Source organism: Rhinolophus ferrumequinum, chromosome 20, assembly GCF_004115265.2.
Source record: "Rhinolophus ferrumequinum isolate MPI-CBG mRhiFer1 chromosome 20, mRhiFer1_v1.p, whole genome shotgun sequence".
In the NCBI taxonomy this organism is placed as follows: Eukaryota; Metazoa; Chordata; class Mammalia; order Chiroptera; family Rhinolophidae; genus Rhinolophus; species Rhinolophus ferrumequinum.
The window spans coordinates 50,112,376-50,137,276 of NC_046303.1; the positions used below are offsets into that span (position 1 = coordinate 50,112,376).

At 40.3% G+C, this 24,901-nt stretch overlaps 1 protein-coding gene across 4 annotated transcripts in view; it reads left to right on the plus strand.

Moving 5' to 3' along the window:
• The first annotated feature begins 531 nt into the window (after positions 1-531).
• Positions 532-24,901, plus strand: part of PIK3CG (phosphatidylinositol-4,5-bisphosphate 3-kinase catalytic subunit gamma) — a 33,056-nt gene continuing 8,686 nt past the window's right edge. Inside the window, exons 1-10 of one of the 4 annotated variants that reach the window (XM_033088695.1) lie at positions 532-599; positions 2,854-4,860; positions 7,801-7,866; positions 7,979-8,204; positions 9,760-9,863; positions 12,882-13,028; positions 14,898-14,988; positions 15,783-15,913; positions 16,815-16,926; positions 18,158-18,315. In XM_033088695.1, coding sequence (XP_032944586.1) covers positions 2,866-4,860; positions 7,801-7,866; positions 7,979-8,204; positions 9,760-9,863; positions 12,882-13,028; positions 14,898-14,988; positions 15,783-15,913; positions 16,815-16,926; positions 18,158-18,315 — 3,030 coding nt within the window. In that variant the 5' untranslated portion in view covers positions 532-599; positions 2,854-2,865. Of the gene's footprint in view, positions 676-704; positions 1,050-2,794; positions 4,861-7,800; positions 7,867-7,978; positions 8,205-9,759; positions 9,864-12,881; positions 13,029-14,897; positions 14,989-15,782; positions 15,914-16,814; positions 16,927-18,157; positions 18,316-24,901 lie in introns of those variants that run through there. The other 3 variants (XM_033088696.1, XM_033088697.1, XM_033088694.1) reach the window with 3 other exon arrangements.

The window sequence follows — 24,901 nt, forward strand, 5'->3', positions numbered from 1 at the left end:
TGCTATGAAAAAACAGGGAACTATCTCACCAAGCTAAGGAAGTAAGCTCCCAGGCCTTGTCTTTACAAATGTTCAGCTTGGTAACTCAGGCCCCTAGATCACTAGGTTTCTCTTCCCCATCCCTCAGTTACAGCATATAAACAAGCGATCATTTGAATTACTGTGAGGGAAAATTAACTGAATGGGCTTTGCAGGACTAATGTGTTTAGTTTGGCTTCCTATCAGGCTGTTTCTCTAATATTGTGACTGTTAAGCCTTTTCTTCTATTTAAAACTACCTAGAAAATATTTCATGTGTTTATGTCTCATGAATTTGTAGTTTTTGTTTGGATCTATGTAATTTTAATTCATTTCAGTCTCACAATTATTTTTAAAAACTAGTTTAAAGAGTTTAAAACATATATGGTAAACATTGCTCACTTTCATGCCTCACTCTCTGTGCTATTAACAGGAAATGCATTTCTGACACTTTTCAAATGAGCAATCACACATATATAATCGACTTGGTTAAAACTTCCTTCCTGGTAAGTGCAACACTTCCTCTGCATCTGGATACGAAGGGGGACCCAGAAAAGCGGAAGAGTTTTAGAGGCACACTGGGTAGGTTTGAATTTGTTTTGTTTTCAAAAATTAAACAAATGATCCTTCAGTATCATCATCTCCACTGCTTTATCAGGTATTTTTTGTCCTTTCTATTTTTTGCCCTTTGTTGGGTCTGATTTAGAATAGTGACACTTCCTTCTTAGCTAGCATATTTTTTATCTGGAACTGTTGTCTATTCTTGAGATGATACTACCACTGAATGTCTCTGTTTCTTTGCCTAGTCCAAACTACATGTGTGTACATCCACAAGGTTCCGGCAATAGCTTTGCAGGTGCATCGGTCTCTTTTTGTTTTTGTTTGGGAGGAAGAGGGAGGAGGGCACAGGAGCCTGTGTCAGCCAGGCTTTGCGTTCTTTCAACTGCACGCTTAGCCATTATTGTACTTAACGGTGTTTCTAACATTTCGTAAGAGGAGAACGCTTCATTGCCTCAACCATGACAGAAAGCAGTGAGTATTTAGTCCGCCTGTTTTCTTCTGCATCTTGTATCTTATAAGATTGTTTGAGATCACTGAGGCAAAGTTATTGCTGTGTATTCATTCGTATGTTGCCTAAATTCAGACCTGTTTTATTTCAAGATAGTGTCAATATTAATATATCTTACAGTTCTCTTCTCTGTTAGTTATTCTGTAATGTAGTGACAGACCAAATAGTGAATGTTTTAAGCTGCAAGAGACAGTTGTATGGGACAGCTGGTTTCATGTATTTACTAAGTAGAACTTCGTAATATTTTACAAGAGGAAATATTGTGTTTAAAAGTAATTTTAAGCCAAGATTTGAACAGAAGTTTGAATCTAATGAAACTTTCTTATCTTTTAATCAAGCTTTTCTTTTTGGTATATAGCAAATGCTCCACTGTTTCTTAAGGAAATAAATAGTTATGAGTCTCACTAACATTAATCCCTTATGAAAGTAAATGATGTTTTCTGAAACATTAATTTTTGTGTCAATAGTTTATTTTTATTTATAATGTAGTGATACTAAATATTAAAATTAAAAACTTATTTATATTTCAATTTTAATATTTTTAGCACTTTAATCATTATTTGAAGAGTTTCTTACTACAGTATGCCACATTTATACTTAAATGCTTTGTGCAGGATAGGTACTTATTAAATATTTGTGGAAAGAGTGGATAAGTTGTTGAGAAGAAACTGGTGAATTCTCGTTATAAAGATGAAAATATTAGAGCAAAAAAGAAGTTAAATAATTGATTGGGATCCAAACAACAGGTCACTGGAGCCCAGAAATCCTTCCTTTCATCTGTCTAACGCAGAGAAAGATGGGATGAAATGGGACAACGTTAAAATTACCTGAATGCTCCTGTTAGGAGAGTGCAGCCTTGGGTGACTCCCTTAAGACACTGCCCTAATATAGTAATGACAGTCAGAATGTTTACACATTTCATAATTCAAAATATTAAATATCTGCAAACGTTCTTGGTTGCAACTTTACCAATTCTGATGTTTCTGAGTTTTATCAATGAAATGACTACCTTTCCTAAACTAGAAAGAAAAAAACAAAAAGAATGGCAGGAAGTGCACTAGGCCACAGTTACCTGAAAAAGACAGTTTGAAAATAGAGTATGTGAAGTGAGGTTGGGTAAGGTGTCTCGGTTCCAAGCAGAAGTGTGAGACTAAACAAAGAGGAAATAAGCCAAAGGCCTGTGTTCAAAGTGGGTGTTTCAGCACCTCACAGTGCACCTTGCAAACTGGAACTTCATCCTTTAACTAGATTATTTTATTCGTCCATGCATTTCAGTATGCTTAAGAACAATGACCACTTTGACTTTGAGCCATTATACTATGTCAGACTTTGAGCCATTATAATATGTCAGACTTTGAGCCATTATAATGTCAGACTTTGAGCAATTATAATATTTCAAACACTGTGCTAGACGAATGCTTTACATATCTCCTTTATAAAAGTTAAATTTTCAAACATAGCAAAACTAAAGAGAATGATTACTGAACCCCATATACCCATCACCCTTGTATACCTTATTTCATTCTCACCTCCATCTTCTGAGTTAGTACCCCATTTGCCAGATGGGAAATAGGCTCAGAGATCATTTAACTATCTCAAGTCACCAGGTACTAAGTGGCGGAGTCAGGATTCATGGGCCCCAACCCAAGCCCCTGAATCCTCATGCGCACGTCACCGTCATTAGTCTACGCCTTCTGCCATCTCACAGACAAATGCAACCGAAAAGTGCCTTCCCGGTGACAGAACCCTCTGTTTCTCCGCTCCCAGGTCACGCCGGGCATGGAGCTGGAGAACGATGAGCAGCCCGTGGTTCTGAGAGAGGACAATCGCCGAAGACGCCGGAGGATGAAGCCGCGCGGCTCGGCGGCCAGCCTGTCCTCCATGGAGCTCGTCCCCATTGAGTTCGTGCTGCCCACCAGCCAGCGCACCAGCAAGACCCCGGAAACGGCGCTGCTGCACGTGGCCAGCCACGCCAACGTGGAGCAGATGAAGGCGCAGGTGTGGCTGCGCGCGCTGGAGACCAGCGTGGCGGCCGACTTCTACCACCGGCTCGGCCCCGACCACTTCCTGCTGCTGTACCAGAAGAAGGGGCAGTGGTACGAGATCTACGACAAGTACCAGGTGGTGCAGACCCTGGACTGCCTGCGCTACTGGCAGGTGCTGCACAGGAGCCCGGGCCAGATCCACGTGGTGCAGCGGCACTCGCCCTCCGAGGACACGCTGGCCTTCCAGCGGCAGCTCACCGCCCTCATCGGCTACGACGTCACTGACGTCAGCAACGTGCACGACGATGAGCTCGAGTTCACACGCCGCCGCCTGGTCACCCCGCGCATGGCTGAGGTGGCGGGCCGCGACCCCAGGCTCTATGCCATGCACCCCTGGGTGACGTCCAAGCCCCTCCCGGAGTACTTGTTGAAGAAGATTACCAACAACTGCATCTTCATCATCATTCACCGCAGCACCACCAGCCAGACCATCAAGGTCTTGGCTGATGACACCCCAGGCACCATCCTCCAGAGCTTCTTCACCAAGATGGCCAAGAAGAAGTCTCTGATGGATATCCCCGAAAGCCAAAACGAACAGGACTTTGTGCTGCGCGTCTGTGGCCGGGATGAGTATCTGGTGGGCGAAACACCCATCAAAAACTTCCAGTGGGTGAGGCATTGCCTCAAGATTGGGGAAGAGATTCACCTGGTGCTTGACACGCCTCCGGACCCAGCCCAGGACGAGGTGAGGAAAGAAGAGTGGCCACTGGTGGATGACTGTACAGGAGTCACCGGCTACCATGAGCAGCTGACCATCCACGGGAAGGACCATGAGAGCGTGTTCACCGTGTCGTTGTGGGACTGTGACCGGAAGTTCAGGGTCAAAATCAGAGGCATTGATATCCCTGTCCTGCCCCGGAACGCTGACCTCACGGTTTTTGTGGAGGCAAACATCCAGCACGGGCAACAAGTCCTTTGCCAAAGGAGAACCAGCCCCAAGCCCTTCACAGAGGAGGTGCTCTGGAACGTGTGGCTTGAGTTCAGCATCAAAATCAAAGACTTACCGAAAGGGGCGCTACTGAACCTCCAGATCTACTGTGGCAAAGCTCCGGCGCTATCTGGCAAGGCCTCCGCAGAGACTCCCAGTTCTGAGTCCAAAGGCAAAGCTCAGCTTCTCTATTACGTGAACCTGCTGCTGATAGACCACCGGTTCCTCCTGCGTCACGGGGAATATGTGCTCCACATGTGGCAGATATCCGGGAAAGGAGAAGACCAAGGGAGCTTCAGTGCAGACAAGCTCACGTCTGCAACCAACCCCGACAAAGAGAACTCAATGTCCATCTCCATTCTTCTGGACAATTACTGTCACCCAATAGCCTTGCCTAAGCATCGGCCCACCCCTGACCCGGAAGGGGACCGGGTTCGAGCCGAAATGCCCAACCAGCTTCGGAAGCAACTGGAGGCAATCATAGCCACCGATCCACTTAACCCTCTCACAGCAGAAGACAAAGAATTGCTCTGGCATTTCAGATATGAAAGCCTTAAGCATCCAAAAGCATATCCTAAGCTATTTAGCTCAGTGAAATGGGGAAAGCAAGAAATTGTGGCCAAAACATACCAACTGTTAGCTAAAAGGGAGGTCTGGGATCAAAGTGCTTTGGATGTTGGGCTGACCATGCAACTCCTGGACTGCAATTTTTCTGATGAAAATGTAAGAGCCATTGCAGTTCAGAAACTGGAGAGTTTGGAGGACGATGACGTTCTGCATTACCTGCTACAGCTGGTGCAGGTAGGGGATGCCTGTGGTATCAACAGAGCACTCTTCTGAGGAATTTATTTGCATGTGCACAGGCACCCCATTCAGTTGTCATCGAATGCCCTTTGTCCAGAACATCATGATTAGTCAAAGCAGATCTGATGAGGCCACCTCAGAAAGTAGTAAACTGTTCCATTTGCTTTTTTATGGTCCTTGAGGGTTTGCTGACAAGCATTTTGAAGATGTTAATATTTCCACTTTTTAGGAGAACTGGCCCTGTGGGAATACTTAGTTCTCATTTACTCTATTAACGATAGATTCAACGTAAGGAATGCTCCCTGTGCCAAAGCTCCAAGTGATTTACATGCTTTTCGTGTATTATCCCATTTAACTGTCCCAATAACTATGATGGAGGTCAAGTTAATGTTTTGATTTTATATAAAAGGAAACTGAGGCACAGAGAGGCTAAGTAATGTACTTTGAAGACCGGAGCTCAAACCCAGGAGGTCTGACTCCAGGCCCTGCACTTTTCACTGCCTCTCGATACCCTGCACCAATCCAGTATCAGGATTGTGTATCATAGAGAGAAAAGGTCTGACCATGTTTATCACACTCCATGAAAAACAACTCAGATCTGGATGGGACCTTGAAAGCCTCTCTTTAGACAGGTTCAGTACTGTATTTCCACTCCTGTTCTCATGCATTACCCTGGGGGTCAAGAGAGGCTAAGTCCTTTGCCTAAGATTTTCTTAGGAAGTTAAAGAGTGGCCATTCTGCCAATCTCAAATTAGATGGTGCTGCTTGATAAGGAAGAGGAAGTTAAGGAATTAGAATAGAGATGTTGTTTTAAAGAGCAGACTGCTCATTCATTCAAGGAGTTCTGTTCTGGATGCTGGATATGGAGCAGTGATCAAAACAGGGCCTGTCTCTGCCCTCGTGTAACTTGTGGTACGTGGAGAAGACTGACATTAAATGATACACATACAAGCAGATATTTAGTGACAAATTGTGACGAATGCTTTGGGAAAAAACTATAGAGTACTATGAGAAAATAGGAGTCCTGGGACACTTAATTTAGATTGAAGAAGCTAGGGACAGTTCTGAGTAGGTGATATTTGACCTGAGATCATTACGATTAGCCAGGCTAAGTGTTAGATACTAAACTGTTTAATCATTATCTGTATTGACAGGAAGGCCCCGGAATTTTCTGATGAGCATTTTGGATTCTCTCATCTGTAACTCTGAATTTTCACCTTCCCATTAGGCAGATACTTGAATCATTACATTTGACCTTTGCCTTCATCTGTCAAATATATCCAATATTTTTCTCTGCCCCTGAGTGCAGATGTTGGCATAACACTAATGAAAACTTTAGAATAATCCAAGTATCTTCAGCTTTCTAGCTCTCCATAACAAATAAAACAAATTTGCATGAGATCTGTTCCAAGTCTCAAGACCACCATGAATTATTTTACATTATCATTTTCACAAGTAAACTTTGAAGAACTGGAAAATGAGTAGAGTTCTTGGAAGGACTTCAATGAAAGAGGTCAATAAGTAATATTAGCGTTAAATCTGTAGTCGTAAATTTGTAAAAGAGTAGTCATTTGTAAAACTATTTGAGACATCTTCAGATGGCCAAATGACTCATTCCTGATTAAAATGGTCTCCTTGCTGAGATCTGCTTGTCTTTACAGAAGTGAAACACAAAGAAGGTCAAAAAGACTCACATTCAGGTTAGAATATTAAAACACTCTGAAGGAAGTACTGGTGGGGAAATAACCACATTCTCAGAATTGAGATCTTATTTGACCACACCCATGGAAAGCATCTTTCAAAGTATGGGGATAATTGAAATATTATCAGGACAGTGTTGATCATTTCCAAACTGGAAAACCAGAGTAAGAATTGTAAGTCACACGAAAAGCCCCCAGGCCCTAAAACATAAAGTAGGATGGGAATTTCTCCTGTTCCTTCTGAAAAACTAATAGACCATGTCTATTTATAAAGAAATTACTCTGAGATATTTAAGCCTCTTTTTATACTTATATATGACATCTGCCCTATAATCTTTATATATGTATCTATAATAATCAAACAAAATTTGTATTAGTCTGGCTGCTTTTAAAATTATGGACTGTTGCAGACACAGAAAAGTACAGAGAATGATATACCAAATATCACGCACCCACCAGGATTTAATTATTTTTCACATTTTATTGGTTCTTTTTCTACAGCCATAGAGCTGTCATCTAAGTCGATATCTCTATATTAACCAAGTGATATGAAAACTAAACACTACAAAACCTGAGGAAGCATATGAAATGAGAGATTTCCAGACAAAAAGCTCTGTATAGACCGCAGCGTGACAGGGAGTAGTAATTGCTCTGTATCGACTGACTGATCCAGGCCTGCTGTTTACTTGCAGTAAAGAACCCGCGAGGCAGCCCAGTGACTTGCCAGTGAGATGCCAGACAGACATCTTAAGAGAAGAGAAGCAATAGGATTTTTAGGATCTTCACATCTAACAAATATTATTCTCCTTGCGTGTACTCTGTCTGCACTGTCGGTGTTCTTGCCAACAGCCTCCCTTACCGTCCACTTCTATAAATGTGTTATAGCCGCCTCCATCTTTCCCTTCTATCCTTCCAGTAAATCAAATGAGCTTTTAATGGGAGCAAAAGCCCTCCCTCTTTGCCTTTGAAGTTATTAAAAGCACATGACTGTGAGTCAAGCGTTCTGGCTTCTACTCTCTGTCCTTAAGCAAGTGGTTCACTTCTACTCTCGGTCCTTAAGCAAGTGGTCCAAAGTGTCCTTGAAAAGAAAGGATTGAACTTAAGTGACTGAGAAGATTCTTACCACCCTCACCATAAAAACACACTGAGACAGAGCACCAGTTTTTCTCCATTTGCTTTTCCCTGATTAACCAACACAGACTGCAGTCCTACAAATGCCGATGTGTTCTTCCTTTAGGCTGTGAAATTTGAACCTTACCATGACAGTGCCCTGGCCAGATTTCTGCTGAAGCGTGGTTTAAGAGTAAGTATTTCCAGTTTGATAATAGCATGACATTTTAAAAGTTATTGAGAATTAGCTGATAGATCTAGAGCCTTAGTCATAATAATTTCAACCTTCTCGTTCTCACCCTCAGAACAAAAGAATTGGTCACTTCTTGTTTTGGTTCTTGAGAAGTGAGATAGCCCAGTCTAGGCACTACCAGCAGAGGTTCGCTGTGATCCTGGAAGCCTACCTGAGGGGCTGTGGCACGGCCATGCTGCATGACTTTACCCAACAAGTCCGAGTAATTGAGATGTTACAAAAAGTCACCATTGATATTAAATCACTCTCTGCTGAAAAGTATGACGTCAGTTCCCAAGGTATTGTAGCTGTATTTCCTTGGTTCTCCTTCCAAATGCTTTCATCTTCAAATGCCATTGTCCCTGCGATTCTCTTTCCTTCTGGAACGCAATTTGTACCCTCCTAAAGGCAGTGAAGAGCAAATTATTTAATCATCTGTCTTCATGGAGCAAACAAATTAAAGCCCTTTCTTCACAAATTAATATATATATTTTTAATCATATATGTTTAATGATGAGCTTATGATTGATATTAAACTCTGAAAAATTTATAAAGCATTATGCAGACGTAAGATGTATTTTTTAGAAACAATTGTGTACACACAAAAAGATTAGTTTTCAAATATATACATTTTCTCCCTATTTTTCAATATATACATATACTTTTCAAATTTCAGTCTTTTAAAGTAATGAATTATTAAAGCTATTTAAAATCTTTGAGATATATATATCTCCATATATATTATGTATGAATATATATACATATATATCTCAGAGTACTTCATATAAAAAATATATATCACCTCCTCTTAAAGCCATTTCCAATATTATCTTTTTATCCCTAAGAAATCTTATCCCTGCCCTAGGAAAATTAGTCACTCTTTCTCTGTATTTCCATAGGTTTTGTTTGATGCTGCATTAAATTATAGTCATCTTTCCAGTCTGGTAAACTATATGAGTCTTGAATCTAGGGATTATCTATTATTCATGTTTGTATACCTAGACCCAGCACTATGGCTCATAAGACACACTCACTAAGACACACAGCCAGTATTTTAAACTTCTGAATATTTCAAATTTCCACTTTATCCCTTTGATTCTTTCCAATACACCAATAATGCTCTTTCCAAAAATTAATGGTAATAATAATCTTACTCATTTTTATTCTTATTCTACATAAGAAAGGGGAACATTTGTACTGGCCTCCAGTCTATCTGTTATCCAGGGGTGTAATTTTTTTTTAATTAAATTTATTGGGGTGACAATGGTTAGTAAAATGACATAGGTTTCAGGTGTACAATTCTATAATACATCATCTGTATATCACAGTGTGTGCTCCCCACCCAGAGTCAGTTCCAGGGAGTAATTTTTAATTTATGTATTTGCCTTTAGAATTTTGAGGCTGTCGTATCCTCTCCACACAGCCTAACTTCCTCTTTGGAAAAGAATTTACAGAACCCTAACCAAAATCCGTTTAATATGGTCTGTTCCCCAAATCACATGGCAGTTTGAAGTTTCACATGTTGGAAAGAAATTCAGTTCCTTAGCATTATCGATTCCTTAGCATTACCCTTAAAACATCCTTCTCTACCTGATTGTCTTGGTATCTCATATTCCCCATTTCTATCTCCTGTTGTAGTACGCATGTATAGGGTCGTTTTGCTGACAATAGGGCTCGCTTATCTTGCCACCTCAGACGGTTAGGTCCTCAAAGACAGGAGCATATCTTTCTCCTACTCCACACCAGCCCAAATGTATAGAATTTTGTGAACAGAGGTGGCCTCAGGAAATGTTCTAGGTAATATTGGTAATTTCTTGAACTCACATAATTCTTATGTGCTTTTGACAATTACAGTTGTTTTACAACTTAAGCAAAAGCTTGAAAACCTACAGAATTCGAACCTCCCCAAGAGCTTTAGAGTTCCATATGACCCTGGACTGAAAGCAGGAGCGCTAGTGGTAGGTATCACGTTGCTGTCTCCCCGTGGTCTTTATGTCTTCAAGATACCTGTCAAACCCTTCTCTAAACACCTGCTGCTAGAAATCTCAACACCAGGCAATCTCCCACCCATTTTATTCTAAATCAGGTTTCATGAGGAACATGTCCATATAATAAAATTTTTCCATTTTAAGTGTACAGTTCAATGAGTTTTGACAAATGTATACAACAATATAACTATCACTACAATCAAGATATAGAACATTTCCGTAGAAAAAGTTCTTCCATATCCCTTTATAGTTAGTACTTTCCTCCTTCCATGTCCCATTCCAGACAACAGATCTGCTTTCTATCATGTAATTTTGCCTTTTTTAGAATTTCATGAAGTGGAGTCAAACAGCATGTAGTTTTTGTATCTGGATTCATTTACTTAGCATAATGCTTTTAAGATCCATCCATATTGCTGTATGTATCAATCTATTCCTTTTGATGACTGAGTATGGCTATGCCACAGTTTGTTTTTCATTCGCCTTTCTGAGTAAACTGTTTTCCCAAAGTGACTGTACCTTTTTACATTCCCACCAGCATTGTACACAAGTTCCAGTTTTTCCACATCCTAGCCAACACTTGTTATCATCAGTCTCTAATGTTAGCCATTGAAATGGCTATGAAGTGGTATTTCATTGTTGTTTTTATTTGCATTTCTTTAATGATGTTGAACATCTTCTCATGTGCCTGTTTTCCATCTTCTCTTGAGATGTTTCTGTTCTCATCTGTTGTTTTTTTAATGTGTTTCCTTCTTATTTTTATTTATGAGTAATTTATATATTCTGAATACAAGTCCTTTATCTATACAAATCCTTATCTTATTTTCTCCCAGTCTGTGGCTTGCCTTTTCATTTTCTTAGTAGTGTATTTTAAAGAGCAGAGGGTTTTAATTTTGGTTAAGTCCAATTTATTACTTTTTCTTTTATGGCTCATGCATTTTGTGTCCTAAGAAATATTTGCTTAATCCAGTAATTTTCAACCCGGGTGACCGCCCCCTCCCACATACACACACACCCCCCAAGGGACATTTGGCAAAGTCTGGAGACATTTTTAATTCTTACAAATGGGAGAATGCTACTAGCATCTAATGAGTCGAGGCCAGGCATGCTGCTAAATATCCTACAATGCACAGGATACTTTGTTATATCCCACAACCAAAAATGATTCAGCCCAAAATGTCAACAGTGCCCAAGTTGAGAAATACTGCCTCATTCAATGTGATAAATATTTTTCCTTGAAGTTTTATAGTTTTAACTCTTATATTTAAGTCTTTGATCCATTTTGAATTAGTTTTTGAGTATGATGTGAGGTAAAGATCAGGTTTCATGTTTTTTTTTATCTGAATATCCATTTTTCTAGCACCATTTGTTGAAAAGACTGTCCTTGTCTTGTTTAAATATGTTGGCACTATTTCTGTCAAATATCAACTAACCATATATACCTACGTGGGTCTATGCATGTATTTAGATTCTCTATTCCATTCCATTGATCTAAATATCTATTCTTACATCAATACCACATGCTCTTGATTACATTCAAATAATAAACCATTTCATGTGTGTATAAGAATCTTACAGCAGTATGCTTCCATTAATCTTCCCCACCACTTATACTATTTTTGTTATGCTTTTAATTTCTGCATAGTATGTTATAAACCTAATACGTTATTATTCTTTTTGCTTTAAACAGTTAAAAATACGTTTAACAGATTTAATAGATTAAACTTTTTTTATATTAACCCACCTGTTTACCATTATTGGTACTCTTCATTACTTTGTATGCCATGTTTCCATCTGGCATAATTTTCCTTCAGCATTTGATATTATTATAGTGCAGGTCTTCTGGCAAGAAATTCTGTCATATTTTGTTTGTCTGTAAAACTCTTTATTCCACCTCACTTTTGGAAGATGATTCCCCTGGATAGAAGGGGCAGTACCTCCCTTCACGTTTAATTTTACAGTGGGACCGCGTTTTTCAAACGTCTCCGCTGAAGAGCATTTCGGTTTACGAACACCATAAATTTTATGAATCTATAGTATCATTAGATAGTAAAATTCATGCTAAATTTGCAGTTTTAGGGGTTGATTTTCAAGGTCTGGAATGGATTAATCCATTTTGCAGTACTTTCTATGGGGAAACCATGCCTCAGTTTTTGAACATTTCAGAACTCGAACGGTCTTCCAGAACGGATTATGCTCGAAAACCGAGGTACCACTGTATATCCAATTAGCAGTAAACTGGCCCTATAGCCAAAGTACACACTATCCACTGTCCTTATGCACTTAAGAGATTGACAGGAATAATAATATATTAGTACAGCTTCAAATTGTGTTTGATTTTTAAAAAGACCACATCACATTTTTGATCCATGGTGAATTCACTTTTGGCTAAAACTCCTAAGATTTCTTTTTTTTTTTTGAAGTGAGTCAATGCTAAGCCACATTTCCCCCAAATTTCCTTGAATTTACTTAGATGTGTGGGTTCTTTTTGGAGAGTGCAGGTGTACCTGAGTGTTAGATTTCCATTTACTGCTGTTAAATTTCATCTTATATTTGGCCTATTGCTTCTGATTTTACAATAATAGTGTTTCGATACTGTGGTAGCAGTAGAATTCTTTTTTCTAAATTAAATCTTAGAAGGAGGCCAACTTTAATACAAAGCTATATTAAAGAGACAGGGGAGTACCAGAGTCCTATGGGAGTGGTGAATGCAGAGGATAGGATCTGCCACACCTCTTAGGCACCTTTACAGACTCTGAGGGTTCCTTGGAACACACTTTGAGAACCACTGGTTTAAGTGTTCTCAATTGCTCTCACTAGCATTTTCAGGTTTTGTAAGAACATTTTCTGTATTTTTTACCCAAATCACTGAAAATCATTTTCCAACTAGGGCTTCGTCCTGGTTGTTTATAGTGATACTTTGCAAGAGGATGTATGTCCCCACAATGTGTATTTATTGTGTGTAGAAAACATTTGACTGTTTCTTTACAGGTTGAAAAGTGTAAAGTGATGGCCTCCAAGAAAAAGCCCTTGTGGCTCGAGTTTAAATGTGCTGACCCTACAGCTCTATCAAATGAAACAATTGGAATTATCTTTAAACATGGTGATGATCTGCGCCAAGACATGCTTATTTTACAGGTATGCTACTGTTAAGGAATTGTGTTTTAATTATCTGAAAAAATACTTCTATATTAGAGCTAAAAAAAATGCCTTCTAATTACCCTATTCCCATTCTCCTATCTTGTATGCTGAACAGTGATCAAAGATTACAAAATAGAGAGTTTTCACGGGAGACATATGGTCGTGGGCAATTAGCCACACAATCTAGTGAGCATCACAGTTCTGTCCATTCCTGAGAAGACGCATGTCCAGCATTCCCAAACAGCCACATATACTTCCCTCACCTCGCCTCTTTTTTATGCACCCCATTCCTGGTATGGTAACATGGAATATAAACATGTTTACCCCCTAGCATCTACTTCATTCATATTCATACACATAGCTACACACCCACAGGTGCTCTCTCCTTAGATAGATCACCTTTGATACACACCCACATATACTCACACTCAAATGAGTGATTTGATAGGAAGGAGAGAGAAGATGAATAGATGGGTGATTGGAGATATCATGCAGTTAAGTAATTAGAGTGAACAGATTATTAGATCAGGTGAATGGTGAAGGTATCAATGTTAATCAGTTTTATATTTATAACATTTCTGGATGAACTTTAGCTTCATAAATCCATAAGTAATATTCTCTATATTCTAGTTGTTCAATATTGTGGAGGTAACATAATTTCTAATATTTAATATGACTTGTTTAAAATAGGCAAACCACAATGATTTAAATGTAGAGTACTTAAAAACTGGTTATGTTTTCAATTCCCTCTATGTTTCTGTTTTTACTTATTTCTAACACGGAAACAATAATACCCTTTGCTCTCTTTTCAAGAATGGTATGTGTATTGTCCTGGAAATAGTGTTTTATAAAAAGGGAAAAATAAGTCCTTCAAACCTTTGAAAGTTTATTAAATTTCCAATACATCTACAGATTCTTTTGAATTTTTCGAAGATGGGCACTTCAAAAAACACAAAACATCACTCTTTTCCTCTCATTTTGAGGGAAAGTTTACACTTGACCTTTATGTACTTTGTTTTGTTGTTAAGGCTCTTTGCTTGGCAGATATGGACAAGTTATTGAAGCTCTCTAGGCCTTAGTCTCTTCATCTGCAGAATGGAAGTTATCATCATATCCACACTATAGGGTTAATGCAAAGGATCAACATAAGGTAGCATTCAGGCGTGGCAGAGGAGGGTAATGGGGTCAAATATATGGTGCTGGAAGAACTGACTCTGGGTGGTGAACACACAGTGTGATATACTGGGGGTGCCAAAAAAATGTATACACACAACTTGTATTCATCTTTTGTTATCGGTATGTATTATTATAATTTTAATAGTTTTTCCCTTCTTAAAATGTATGTACATTTTTTGAGCATTTTCCGTATAGATGTTCTACACTTGAAACCTGTGTAATTTTACTAACCATGATCACCCCAATAAATTTTAATTAAAAAAATTTTTTAAATAAATGAAACAGCATTCAGTAAATGTTAGCTGTCATCATCGTTACTGTTGTCTTGGGTGTAGCCCAAGAGTGCCTTATAGATAAAAATGTATAGAAGTGTTAGAGTGGAACTTGTTTTTTATTGTCGTACAATATACATAACTAGAGTGGAACATTTGAATAAATGAATCACGGCTAAAGCCCTCAAAAGAAATCCGTTTATTTTTTTCCCCCAGGTACATCTCAGGGACCAAAATTAACTGCCTCCCAAGGAAGGGAATCTTTAGCGTACCAGAGTGATAAATAAAAGTACAATTGTTAATTATGTATTTTTTGTTTCCTTATATAGTTTGTCTTACCAGCTAAGATGATTGTTTTTTTAAAGGAGAAGAAATATATACATTTATAATGGAAATATTTTTGTGTTTTGATGCCCAGATCCTACGAATCATGGAGTCTATTTGGGAGACTGAATCTTTGGATCTGTGCCTCTTGCCATATGGTTGCATTTCAACTGGTGACAAAATAGGTATGTGGTTAACTCAGGAGATGGATATACCACTCAGCTAGTTTTAAAGGATCATAATTCCTTCAGTGTAGGCATTTAGTTACTAAAACCTTAAAATCATAATCCATATAAAAAGGAAGAACGTGTTCCAAGGCTGGTGAATGTCACTCTCAATTTAATATGGATATGTTGAAGATACATGAATGCATGATTCAAATCCTTGAGACTATACATGGAAATGATGTTAGTAAGAACTTGTTCCCTCCTCTTTACTTTTCCACCTCTAAACTTGAACTCTTTTCATTGCACATTAAACTTTTCCCTCGCAAATAACATTTAAAAGTAGAAAGATCTGTCACTTATTTTAATATCCCAGAATTCACATTATCATAGCTATTGCATATTCTACTCTTAGGTGCTTTTACAAACATTTAACATTTTAATTTCAGTCAAACATATTTTTCTTCAAGTTTCTGATTTGAGAAGTGTACAAAGCCATTTACATTTGACCCTGTAATTTAAAAAAGGAAAAGGCACAGGTTGCCAAGTAAGGAAGGATATACTCAGTACGTAAAAAAGCTCTTCCTTATTACCTTTCGAAACCAACCCTTTCCTCTTTTCATCAGGGATATTGAAAGCGCGTCCCACACAATTTCCATATCCTCCTCCTTTTGTTTCTCTTGCTCCTAAGAAAACCAACAGCATGAACCTGGAAAATAGCTTTCTGCCCTCCACTCAGCAAAGACATAGCCAGCCTTCCTCCGGGTCAGGCCCTAGGCCCCAGTCTGCATCAAACTGTGTGCCTCCCCCTGTAGGAATGATCGAGATCGTGAAAGATGCCACAACTATTGCCAAAATTCAGCAAAGCACAGTGGGCAACACGGGCGCATTTAAAGACGAAGTCCTGAATCACTGGCTCAGAGAAAAATGCCCTATTGAAGAAAAGGTGAGCTCCTGCGGCTTTTGGTGAAACCCCTTTACTCATGCGGCCCACCGTGGGGGCTTTCACATATCTGTGTAAAACAGAGGCAGGCGCTCGGTTCAGAACTCCATGAGAATTTGCTTCTCTTTTGATTATCAGGCATGCTTTGCATAAAATTCAGTTCTGTGGAATAATTTGTTAGCACTTTCTATAATGGTCTATTTTTGTTGTTCAGCCAAAAAAAAATTAGTTACGATATATAAATTGTTTCCTACCTGGGAAATACCACATACCCCATAAAGTAATTTTTCTAACTTGCCACTGCACTCTGATTTGAATGGTAAATTATGGATGCTGAAATTGTCGGTTTCACCATTCCTCGGAAGTACATATGCTGAATCCTTCACAAGCTGTGTGGTAGGCTGTCTAGCTGTCATTTAAAGTTCTGCAGCACAGGATTAGCACTTCTTGTTTGCATGATTAGCAGCCTTTGGGGGAGGAAATGTAATTAGTAGCAATTCTTAATCTGTTATATATGTGTATTCGTGACCCCATGTATCCTTTAAGTGGTCACAAGCAAAACAAATGTTCGCCAATCACGGAGAAATTATCATGGCTTCTGGATAACTGTTGGCAAGTGAAGCGTGGAGAGGAAGTGAACCCTTTGACTAAATTACTGTTGCCCTTTAACTGTTATTTCCTGCTTGTGCTTTTGTGATTCCTTGAATCTTGACCTAAAACCTACAGTAAGTAGAGCAATAAGAAGTTGACACTTCATAGATAGAACGTTAATGAAATCAGGCACAACTCACTTGCTCTCTGAAAATGGTTCCCAGAATACTGTCTTTTGGGAAGTCATTTGTAATAGATTCATGCTGCAATTTGTAGTTAGAACACAACTTACATTCAGATGCATTTTAATTAGTTTCAGGCAGCAGTGGAGAGATTTGTGTATTCCTGTGCCGGCTACTGTGTGGCAACCTTTGTTCTTGGAATAGGTGACCGGCACAATGACAACATTATGATCACAGAGACAGGTGAGTTTATCTGTTGTCATTTCTTTTTGATTGTGGTAAATATGCATAACATAAAATTTACCATTTTAACGAGTTATAAGTGTATCGTTTAGTGGCATTAGGTATGTACACAGTGCTTTGCAACCATCACCCCCATCCGTCTCCAGAACTTTGTCATGCTCCCCAACTGATACCCTGTGCCCGTTGAGCGCTAACTCCCCACGCCTCCTCCCAGCATAGAGTAATTTTTAAATGGAGTCCAAGGTTGTAGTACATATCTAGAAGTCATTATTATTCTGTGTGTGTGTGTCTGTGTAGGGACACAGAAGTTGTGATCACCCTAGATCACCCAGGAGTGACTAATGGTAGAAGATGCAGGAAATGAGACTTAAAAAGGAAAAGTCAGAGTAGCTGAGAAGCTACCATAGGGTCATACCTTAGAAGCTTCTAAGTGAAGGTGGGCGTGATCAACTGTATCAGATGTTGCAGAGAAGTAACCAAAAGAACTCGTAGATATCCTTACATCTGAAATGCTGTCCCTTCCTTACCTACTTCACCTCACTGGTCGCAGTGATCAGTATTGGCTATCATGCAATGAATTTTTCCCAAAAAAATTGGACCAATGTAAGAGTAGAGTTTGGAAAAAGTACCATATTAGAAAAAATCACTTACTCTCCATGAGAATCAAAAGAGACAATGCGCTTAAGGATCATACATGTGATAAAGGGCTATATAAATGAGACGAGATTATGGTAATTGTGGTGGTGATGGTGACAGTGGTAGAAATCGACCCAAAGGAGATTCAGAATGATTGATTTTTATCATGCTACTCAAAAGTAAAAGGTGAATGACCCTCCCCCAAACAGAGTGAAACATCAGTCAATCCTGAGTTACACAAAGGGCATAAGACTCTTGGGCATAATCATGACATATTAGCCAGAGAGTTTTGATTTATATTTCTATGAATAATTCTGAGATGAGAATTTTTTAATGGCATTTGGCTGTCATTTAAAGAACACCGGAAGGATAAAAATACATACATGGTTCAAAGAGTGCTTTGTGGCTACTACTACACACACCTGCTAAGACGAAAAATAACACAAGCTGATAAAACAGTGTAAAAATAGCTCTCTCGCCCAAGATAGCTCATTTTCAGGCAACTTAAAAAAATGTTTCAAGAAATAAACAAACAAGAGTATTGTTACGAGCACTTATGTCAGTGTAATGATGTCAGACATTTTCTTCTTTTAAGGAAATCTATTTCATATTGACTTTGGGCACATTCTTGGGAATTACAAAAGTTTCCTGGGCATTAATAAAGAGAGAGTGCCATTTGTGCTAACCCCAGACTTCCTGTTTGTGATGGGAACTTCTGGAAAGAAGATGAGCCTACACTTCCAGAAATTTCAGGTAATTGGCCTCCCTCTTGATCACCTACTGTGAACAGTAGCCAGATGGTACCTGCAGCTCACAGCTGCCCCCACCTCTCCTCCACTTTGAGGCTCTTCTCACCTCTGCCCACCCCCGTCTGGCATGACCACCCCACCTCCTCCCCATCTCCTCCATTCCTTCCCCAAGTGCAAAATGAGGCTTCTCAGAAATCCTTCCACTAAAAACCAAACAGCAAGTAAAAGTCTTCCGCAATCGGTGGGCCTGGCAAATCTCGAACATCAGGATGACACTGGCACAGAAGAGGGAGCTTTAAGAAAGAGTGCCTGGCAAGCAGGTGTCGCCTCTGAGTATTTATCTATCTAAGACGTTGCCTAGAAGATCTAAAGTTTACATCTGTTTTCAGGACTCTTAAATAATTGTGAACTTCTCTTGATTTTTGCTACAGGTTATCAAATTACTAACATAGGAATTCTTGTTAGACCACTGTGTGCTTGTTTCATTTTTGCAAAAGATAGTCCCTTCTCTCATTTGAACTCTCGTCAGCTTGACTACAGGTCCTTCAAAGAGCTGCGCCCTGTACTGCTGACCTGTAACGCTCCTCCATGCGTCTGCCCAGCTCCCTGGCAGCCTTCACATTCTATCTTCTTTTTCATTCCTTCCTGGTCTACATCCACTGTTGGCTATCAAGTATTTCAAATACCCAATGAGTAAAATTTTCACACTTGCAAATTTAATAACTGTGAATGAACATAACTCTGAGAAGTTGTAATTACTACTGTAATATACAGTTTTATAGCTATACAAACACAAAACACATCAATAGAGGCAACGAGTGATTATAAGTTCATTTGCCTTAGGTTCCCTTTAAGTAGCCCCCTCCTTTAGTGCCTTTTAAACATGGCTTGATTTGCACTCAGCATTTCAGGAACAAGTGTTTTACTTGAGTCTCTTCTTGAGTCTGTGTTACCCTGAGGAGGTGATATGGTTTCTGAAGTTCAGTGGAACAGGAACTAGACTGTATTGTTTTGAAACCTTGTTTATTCTCCTAGCTGATTTTCGCTTTGGTGATTACAGGACACCCTCCCACAGTTCCAGGAATGTTGTCAGAGAAACTGAGATCTCTGTGGCCAGATGGTCTTAGCATTTTTAGTGTGTATTTTTCTGTGTAAACTCAACTGGGTTTCAGACTATTTCCAGGGATTTGACACATTTCAGTTCTGTTTTCCTTTAAAGTTAAAAATCATATGTTTTGACAACTTCCTGGAAGAGAACAATTGTTACACACACACACACACACACACACACACACACACACACACACACACAGCACCTGGAAGAATTTCACCATTTAAAGGAGGGAAAACGATTAGTTCTCCTCTCCTGGAGGTGGGGCTTATCTGACTAGCTATGAACAAACAGCAGCAATAGTGTCATTTAAGGAATCGGAGACAGGAGGCTTTTGGCCTCACTAACAGGCTCTCCTTGTTTCTGTGTGTATGTTCCTGTCCTTTGTGCTGGTGGTTTTCCCCAGAATGATGGCCCATCTGTCCTGCTGCTGACAGCATTCCCAAAGACCCAGAGTGCCATGTCACCCCTAAAATCTCAGGAATACTTTGCCTTTAATGTTCTTTGTTGTTGTTTTAAGTTTCAGAACATTCTTTAGAGAAAAGATTTGGGGAGTGAGGAGACCAAGCAGAGGTTACCTCCCCTCCGGCAGCTTCCACCCAAAGCAAGAAATCTTTGCAGGGAGACTTTGCACAAGCTGTCCTCTCAGTCTGGGAGTATTTCTCCTTCCTTTGTGACCAAAGCTGGTTTCTTAAGCCATTAAAACCTCTTTCACTAAAGTGACATCTGGGCAGTGTGCACCACTAAAAACACACCTTTATAAATTTTATTGTACTTATATAGAGAGACCTACATTTTGGAGTATTGCACACTATTTAAGTGCCTGTGCATATATGCACTTTGAGCGTTAAACAGACCCAACATGGCATTGTGGTTGGAAGGAAGGATGGGCTCTGGAGCAGACAAACTTGAGTTTGAATCCTGGCCCTGCTACTTAATTGCTGTGTATGTGATACAAATTATTTATCCTTTCAGAACCTCAGTCTCCTCATCTTTAAAGTGGGAATACTGAGACCTACTTCCTGTGTTTTTTTAGGGATCATTTAAATTAAATATGTAGAATGCTTAGCCCAGTGCCCAGACCATAGCAGAAACTCAACAGACGGTAGAGCCCTTTGTTATATACATCACGACTGGTCTTCACACTTGGAAAACTTTTAAGTTGAGAAGTCCATTCTGAAATGACATCTCCAGCACAAGTGTAACATGTGAAACATGGAAAAGTGACATTGTTCTGGTGAAGGAGCAAGTGGGCTCCGAGCTCTGCCTGCCCCCTTGTCTGCTCGTCCTCTCTGCACTGTCCCCACCTTCACTCACAGCAGGAAAAAAGCTAAACACTTACACATATATGTGTACAGTTATACATATGCGGAATTTCTAAAGTTTCCAGCTTGACAGAGATGAGCGGCAAGTTTTTTTCATCATTTAACTCAGACCCTATAACAATACTTTTTTACATCCTACTAAGTCTTCAAGAGCATTTTTCTGTTTCTTAGTTCTGTGTTCCGTTTTTGAGATGAACTCCTTCAAGCTCAGGGAACACATCTCTAAACTCTCGAAATAGCACCTCCGGATCTTGTATAATAAAGCTGCCATTTTTAGGTAAGCAGGGGAATGTTGTATATATTTACATTTTGAATTAAAGGTGTCCTCATTTCCCGTGAATCACTAGTTTTGAATTGATTTGATTAATTAATGCATGCAGCACATTTGAATACCTGTTAGGAAGGGTGGAAAATGCTGACCCAGTTTTTGTTCAGGATGAGAAGAGCATTCTCCAGAAAAGACTTAAAAATCAGGGAGTGGCCGGAGGATGGAAGTTAGGGGAACTGAAGCAGTCCTTTATTTTACCTCTTTCTTTCCAGGGTAGCTAGTTTAGGCCAGGGTCATATTCATAAATTATTTCTAGAATAGGGAGAGTTCAGGAGCAAACTATAATCAGACAGAGACACAAAACCAAGGCCTATCATTTGTACCCAAGAATGTCCGTTAGCTTCTGGAGCAGCATCTGGCACACAGGCTGCCAAACAGATATATTTCAATGAGGACAATTTTAATAAATCAATTTTCCTTAGAAAAATCTCCCCCTTCCTGAAGAGATAAAAAAAGAAAAACAGTGTTTTGCCCACTGGTGATTTATTTTAGAACCACTTTGTTTTAAATTTCACTGAACAGTTATAGAACACATATTACATACAAATACACTTATATCACTGGCAAATTAAATTTGACTTCCTATTTATTTTTATATAAGAATGGGGGGTTGTCCCCTAATTTTAAAAGTAGTAAGTGCTTCTTTTAAAAAAAAAAAAAAAGCCAGCAAAATATCAGGAAGATCTAAAAAATCCATTATCCCATCTTCCAAAAATAACAGTCAAATTTTCGTGTTTTTTGTTTTTTGTTTTTTCATTCTATGAAGTCTCTGGTCTTTTAGAAGATTGTAAATTAATCAGAGCTTGGTTCAAAAGTGAACTTAAGAAACAGAGACAGTGTTACTCCCTTACTTGACACTGTTCAGTGGCGTCTCGTCATGTCATCTGTACTAAAATCTAAGTGTCTAATCTTGCCTTACAGGCCCTGTGCCATGGAGCCCTGTCCCCGCCCCATGGCACTCTCCCTACGTTCTCTCACTCAGGTCGTAGTGGCCATCCTCACTCACATCTGCCCCATTCCAGCTGTGCCACCACCCAGCCCCTCTCCCTGGAACGACCCTCAGTGCCCATTAGGTCCCCGCTTAAATGCACCAGGACCCTTGCGTTATTCTTCGCCACAGCCCCCTGCATGCTGCCTTCACAGCATCTGTCACAGCGTGTAACTATTTGTACTAGTCTGTTTGTCTCTCCCTTCCCAGAGGAAGCTCTGTGCAACAGGGCAGTGTCTGGCCTGCATCCCTCGTGTGGGGCCTGAGACAATCACTCAGGAGGTATTGGGGAGTGAAGGAGTGAAAGGTGGAGGGGCAAGGCCTGCATCGGAGGTGCATGAGACTAACTGCCCCCTTGCCTTGCTTCCTTCCCCATAACACACTGTGTTCTATGAGTTTACGAAGTAGTAATAGCACAGATTGACAAACTACCATCCCATGGACGTCAGTAAGCCTTCAGAGTACAGGTTAAATATCTATATATCAGAAGAGGAAGTACACCTAATTATGAAATCTAATATTTTATTAAATAATACAAATATGTGTCATACGAGGTGTAGTCACATTTTTGTGATGATTTCCTTACTGACAAACATTCCCTGTGTTCCCCAGTGAGAGCAGCAGTCCATGCAACGAGAACAGGACTTGCGGTGCGTACCTGCACATTCAGTATAGGATAGTTTTCAGGGCGCATGGACCGTTTGGCCTTGTCTAGGCAAGCATTTTGAAGGTGTTCTTTGCACACAGTAGGCACTGAGCAAGTGTGTGTCAGATAAAGCCGAGAAGTCAGGGCAGCCACAGAGCACCTTCCCACGCCCGCCTGGACAGAGCAGACAGCCTGGTGAGCAGCCTTACAAGGCACTTGCCCCTAGATGTCACTCTTAAGAAGCATCACAGGAAAGCAGTCGGAACCGTTGGCTGTGTGTTTGTTATTTTAGCCTAGGATGCCAGTTTTATCAGGCCGGCCGGTTTCCACTCCTGGCAGTGCTATCCCAGGCCCCTCGACCTGCAGACCCAGCGCTGGGCCCAGCCTCTATGCTGAGTCCTGACTTGGGTTTTTCAGAACCTTTATTCCAAATCCGTCTCTGCTGTCACTTAGCTGTCATCTCAGATCCCAGGTGGTTTTAACTCCTTCTGCCTCAGGTCCTCCACCAGCGCCCTGCTTGTTAACCTGCTTGTAGTACTGGGGCCCTCCTCCCACCTGCCGTCTGTCTGGCTGGAGACTCACCTACTCTCCCTCAGCCCAGCCACAGGGCCCAGCGGTCAGAGACTGTCTGACACTCACCGTTATTCCACATTCCTGCTCTCTGACTCCCCTGTCTTGTGTGCTAACCTCTGCCTCGTCTCCACCTATAACTGTCTATGCCTGTGACCTGCCAGGCAGGGCTTTCGCAGCCTCCTGCTCCATCCTGTGGTGTCACCAGGCCCTGTTCTTCCGTATCCAAGAGAAGACTCTTATTCAGTGCACACTAACTACCCACTACATTTCAGGGGCCGAGAAGCCTCAAGCACTGCTCTTGGTGAGGCAAGATGTCGTTACAGCTTAATCCCCTTCAAATATGATTATTCCCCAATTCATCTGGATTTTAAAGCAATGAATCTTGTCCAACATTGATTGAACTTGGCTTCTGCATATGAAGGATTCTGCATATTGTCTATAGTGCCAGACACTGCTGGGCGCAGGTGACACACAGAGCAGAGGCACAGCCCCAGGGCACAGCAGAAGAGAGACATGGGAAGGTCTGTGAGGATTTCAACAACGGTTTGCAGAGACAGCAATTAAATCCTGGGGATAGAAAAGGGCTGTGGAGCGAGTGAAGGAAGAGGGGAAGGAACATCCAGGCAGAAAGAATAACAAGCGCAAGGGCATGACGTTGGTATTTGGTATCAGTACTGAGGAACAAAAGTAGAGTTGTCAATATGGGGAGAACGTAGGTATACAAGGGAGTGCGCAGTGGAATTTGAATCAAGAAAGGAAATGTGGGTCCAAGTGTGAGCAATGCAAGTTTGAGGGCTAGCCTAGGGGGTAGAGAACAAAGCAAGTCGTTTAGAACTCAACTGATTCATCACAAATTACTATAATGAAGGCCTATTATAAAGGTCAACAGGGAGATGACGACTTATCTATCAAATTGCCCAAAACGTGCTGAGTTGATAACGAATTCTCTATCAGGACTTGCACCCTGGCCCACTAACGAGGCCAAGGTTAGCCTCCTCTGCCCAGGTCTGAGGCTCTCAGTTCTTCACTATCTGCCGTTGCTACCCACTTTTAGGGGTGCTCAGACAAGGGCCAGCATCAGCCACTTGGAGGACTAAAAATATGTTGGTGTGACATCTGCCCCAGATGCAGACTTGCCTGGGGCTGTAGAATTGTTAGGACTTGGATAAGCTTGCTGAATTTCATCAGTTCTCTGGAAAAGACATGAATACAAAACTGACAGGCGGCCTTGGATTGGTTATGGTTAATCTACCAGCGTGCAGTACCACTCAGTGCCTCCTAGACCGTTCCTTTTAAATATTTATCGAGAATAACTTTCCAAATGGCTTCATCCTCTCAATGTTTAGCGCCGTTTAGAGAATTGTTTTGTCTACCATAAGAATATTATCAAGGACACTATCCCTCATGTTGCAAAGTGTACTCTTCATAAAGATCCTCTTGCAAAGTCTCTCAGGTCTTGGTCTCTAGAAAAGCTGTGTTTCTCCTAACACTTTTTTGTTTTTTGTTTTTAATCTTCTGAACATTGGATGAAATATGCATTCTATTTTCCTTTTGGCTACAGATATATTTGAAGACCGCCGATAGCCAGTATTTGTGACATGTAGGATTAGTCTCTTTCC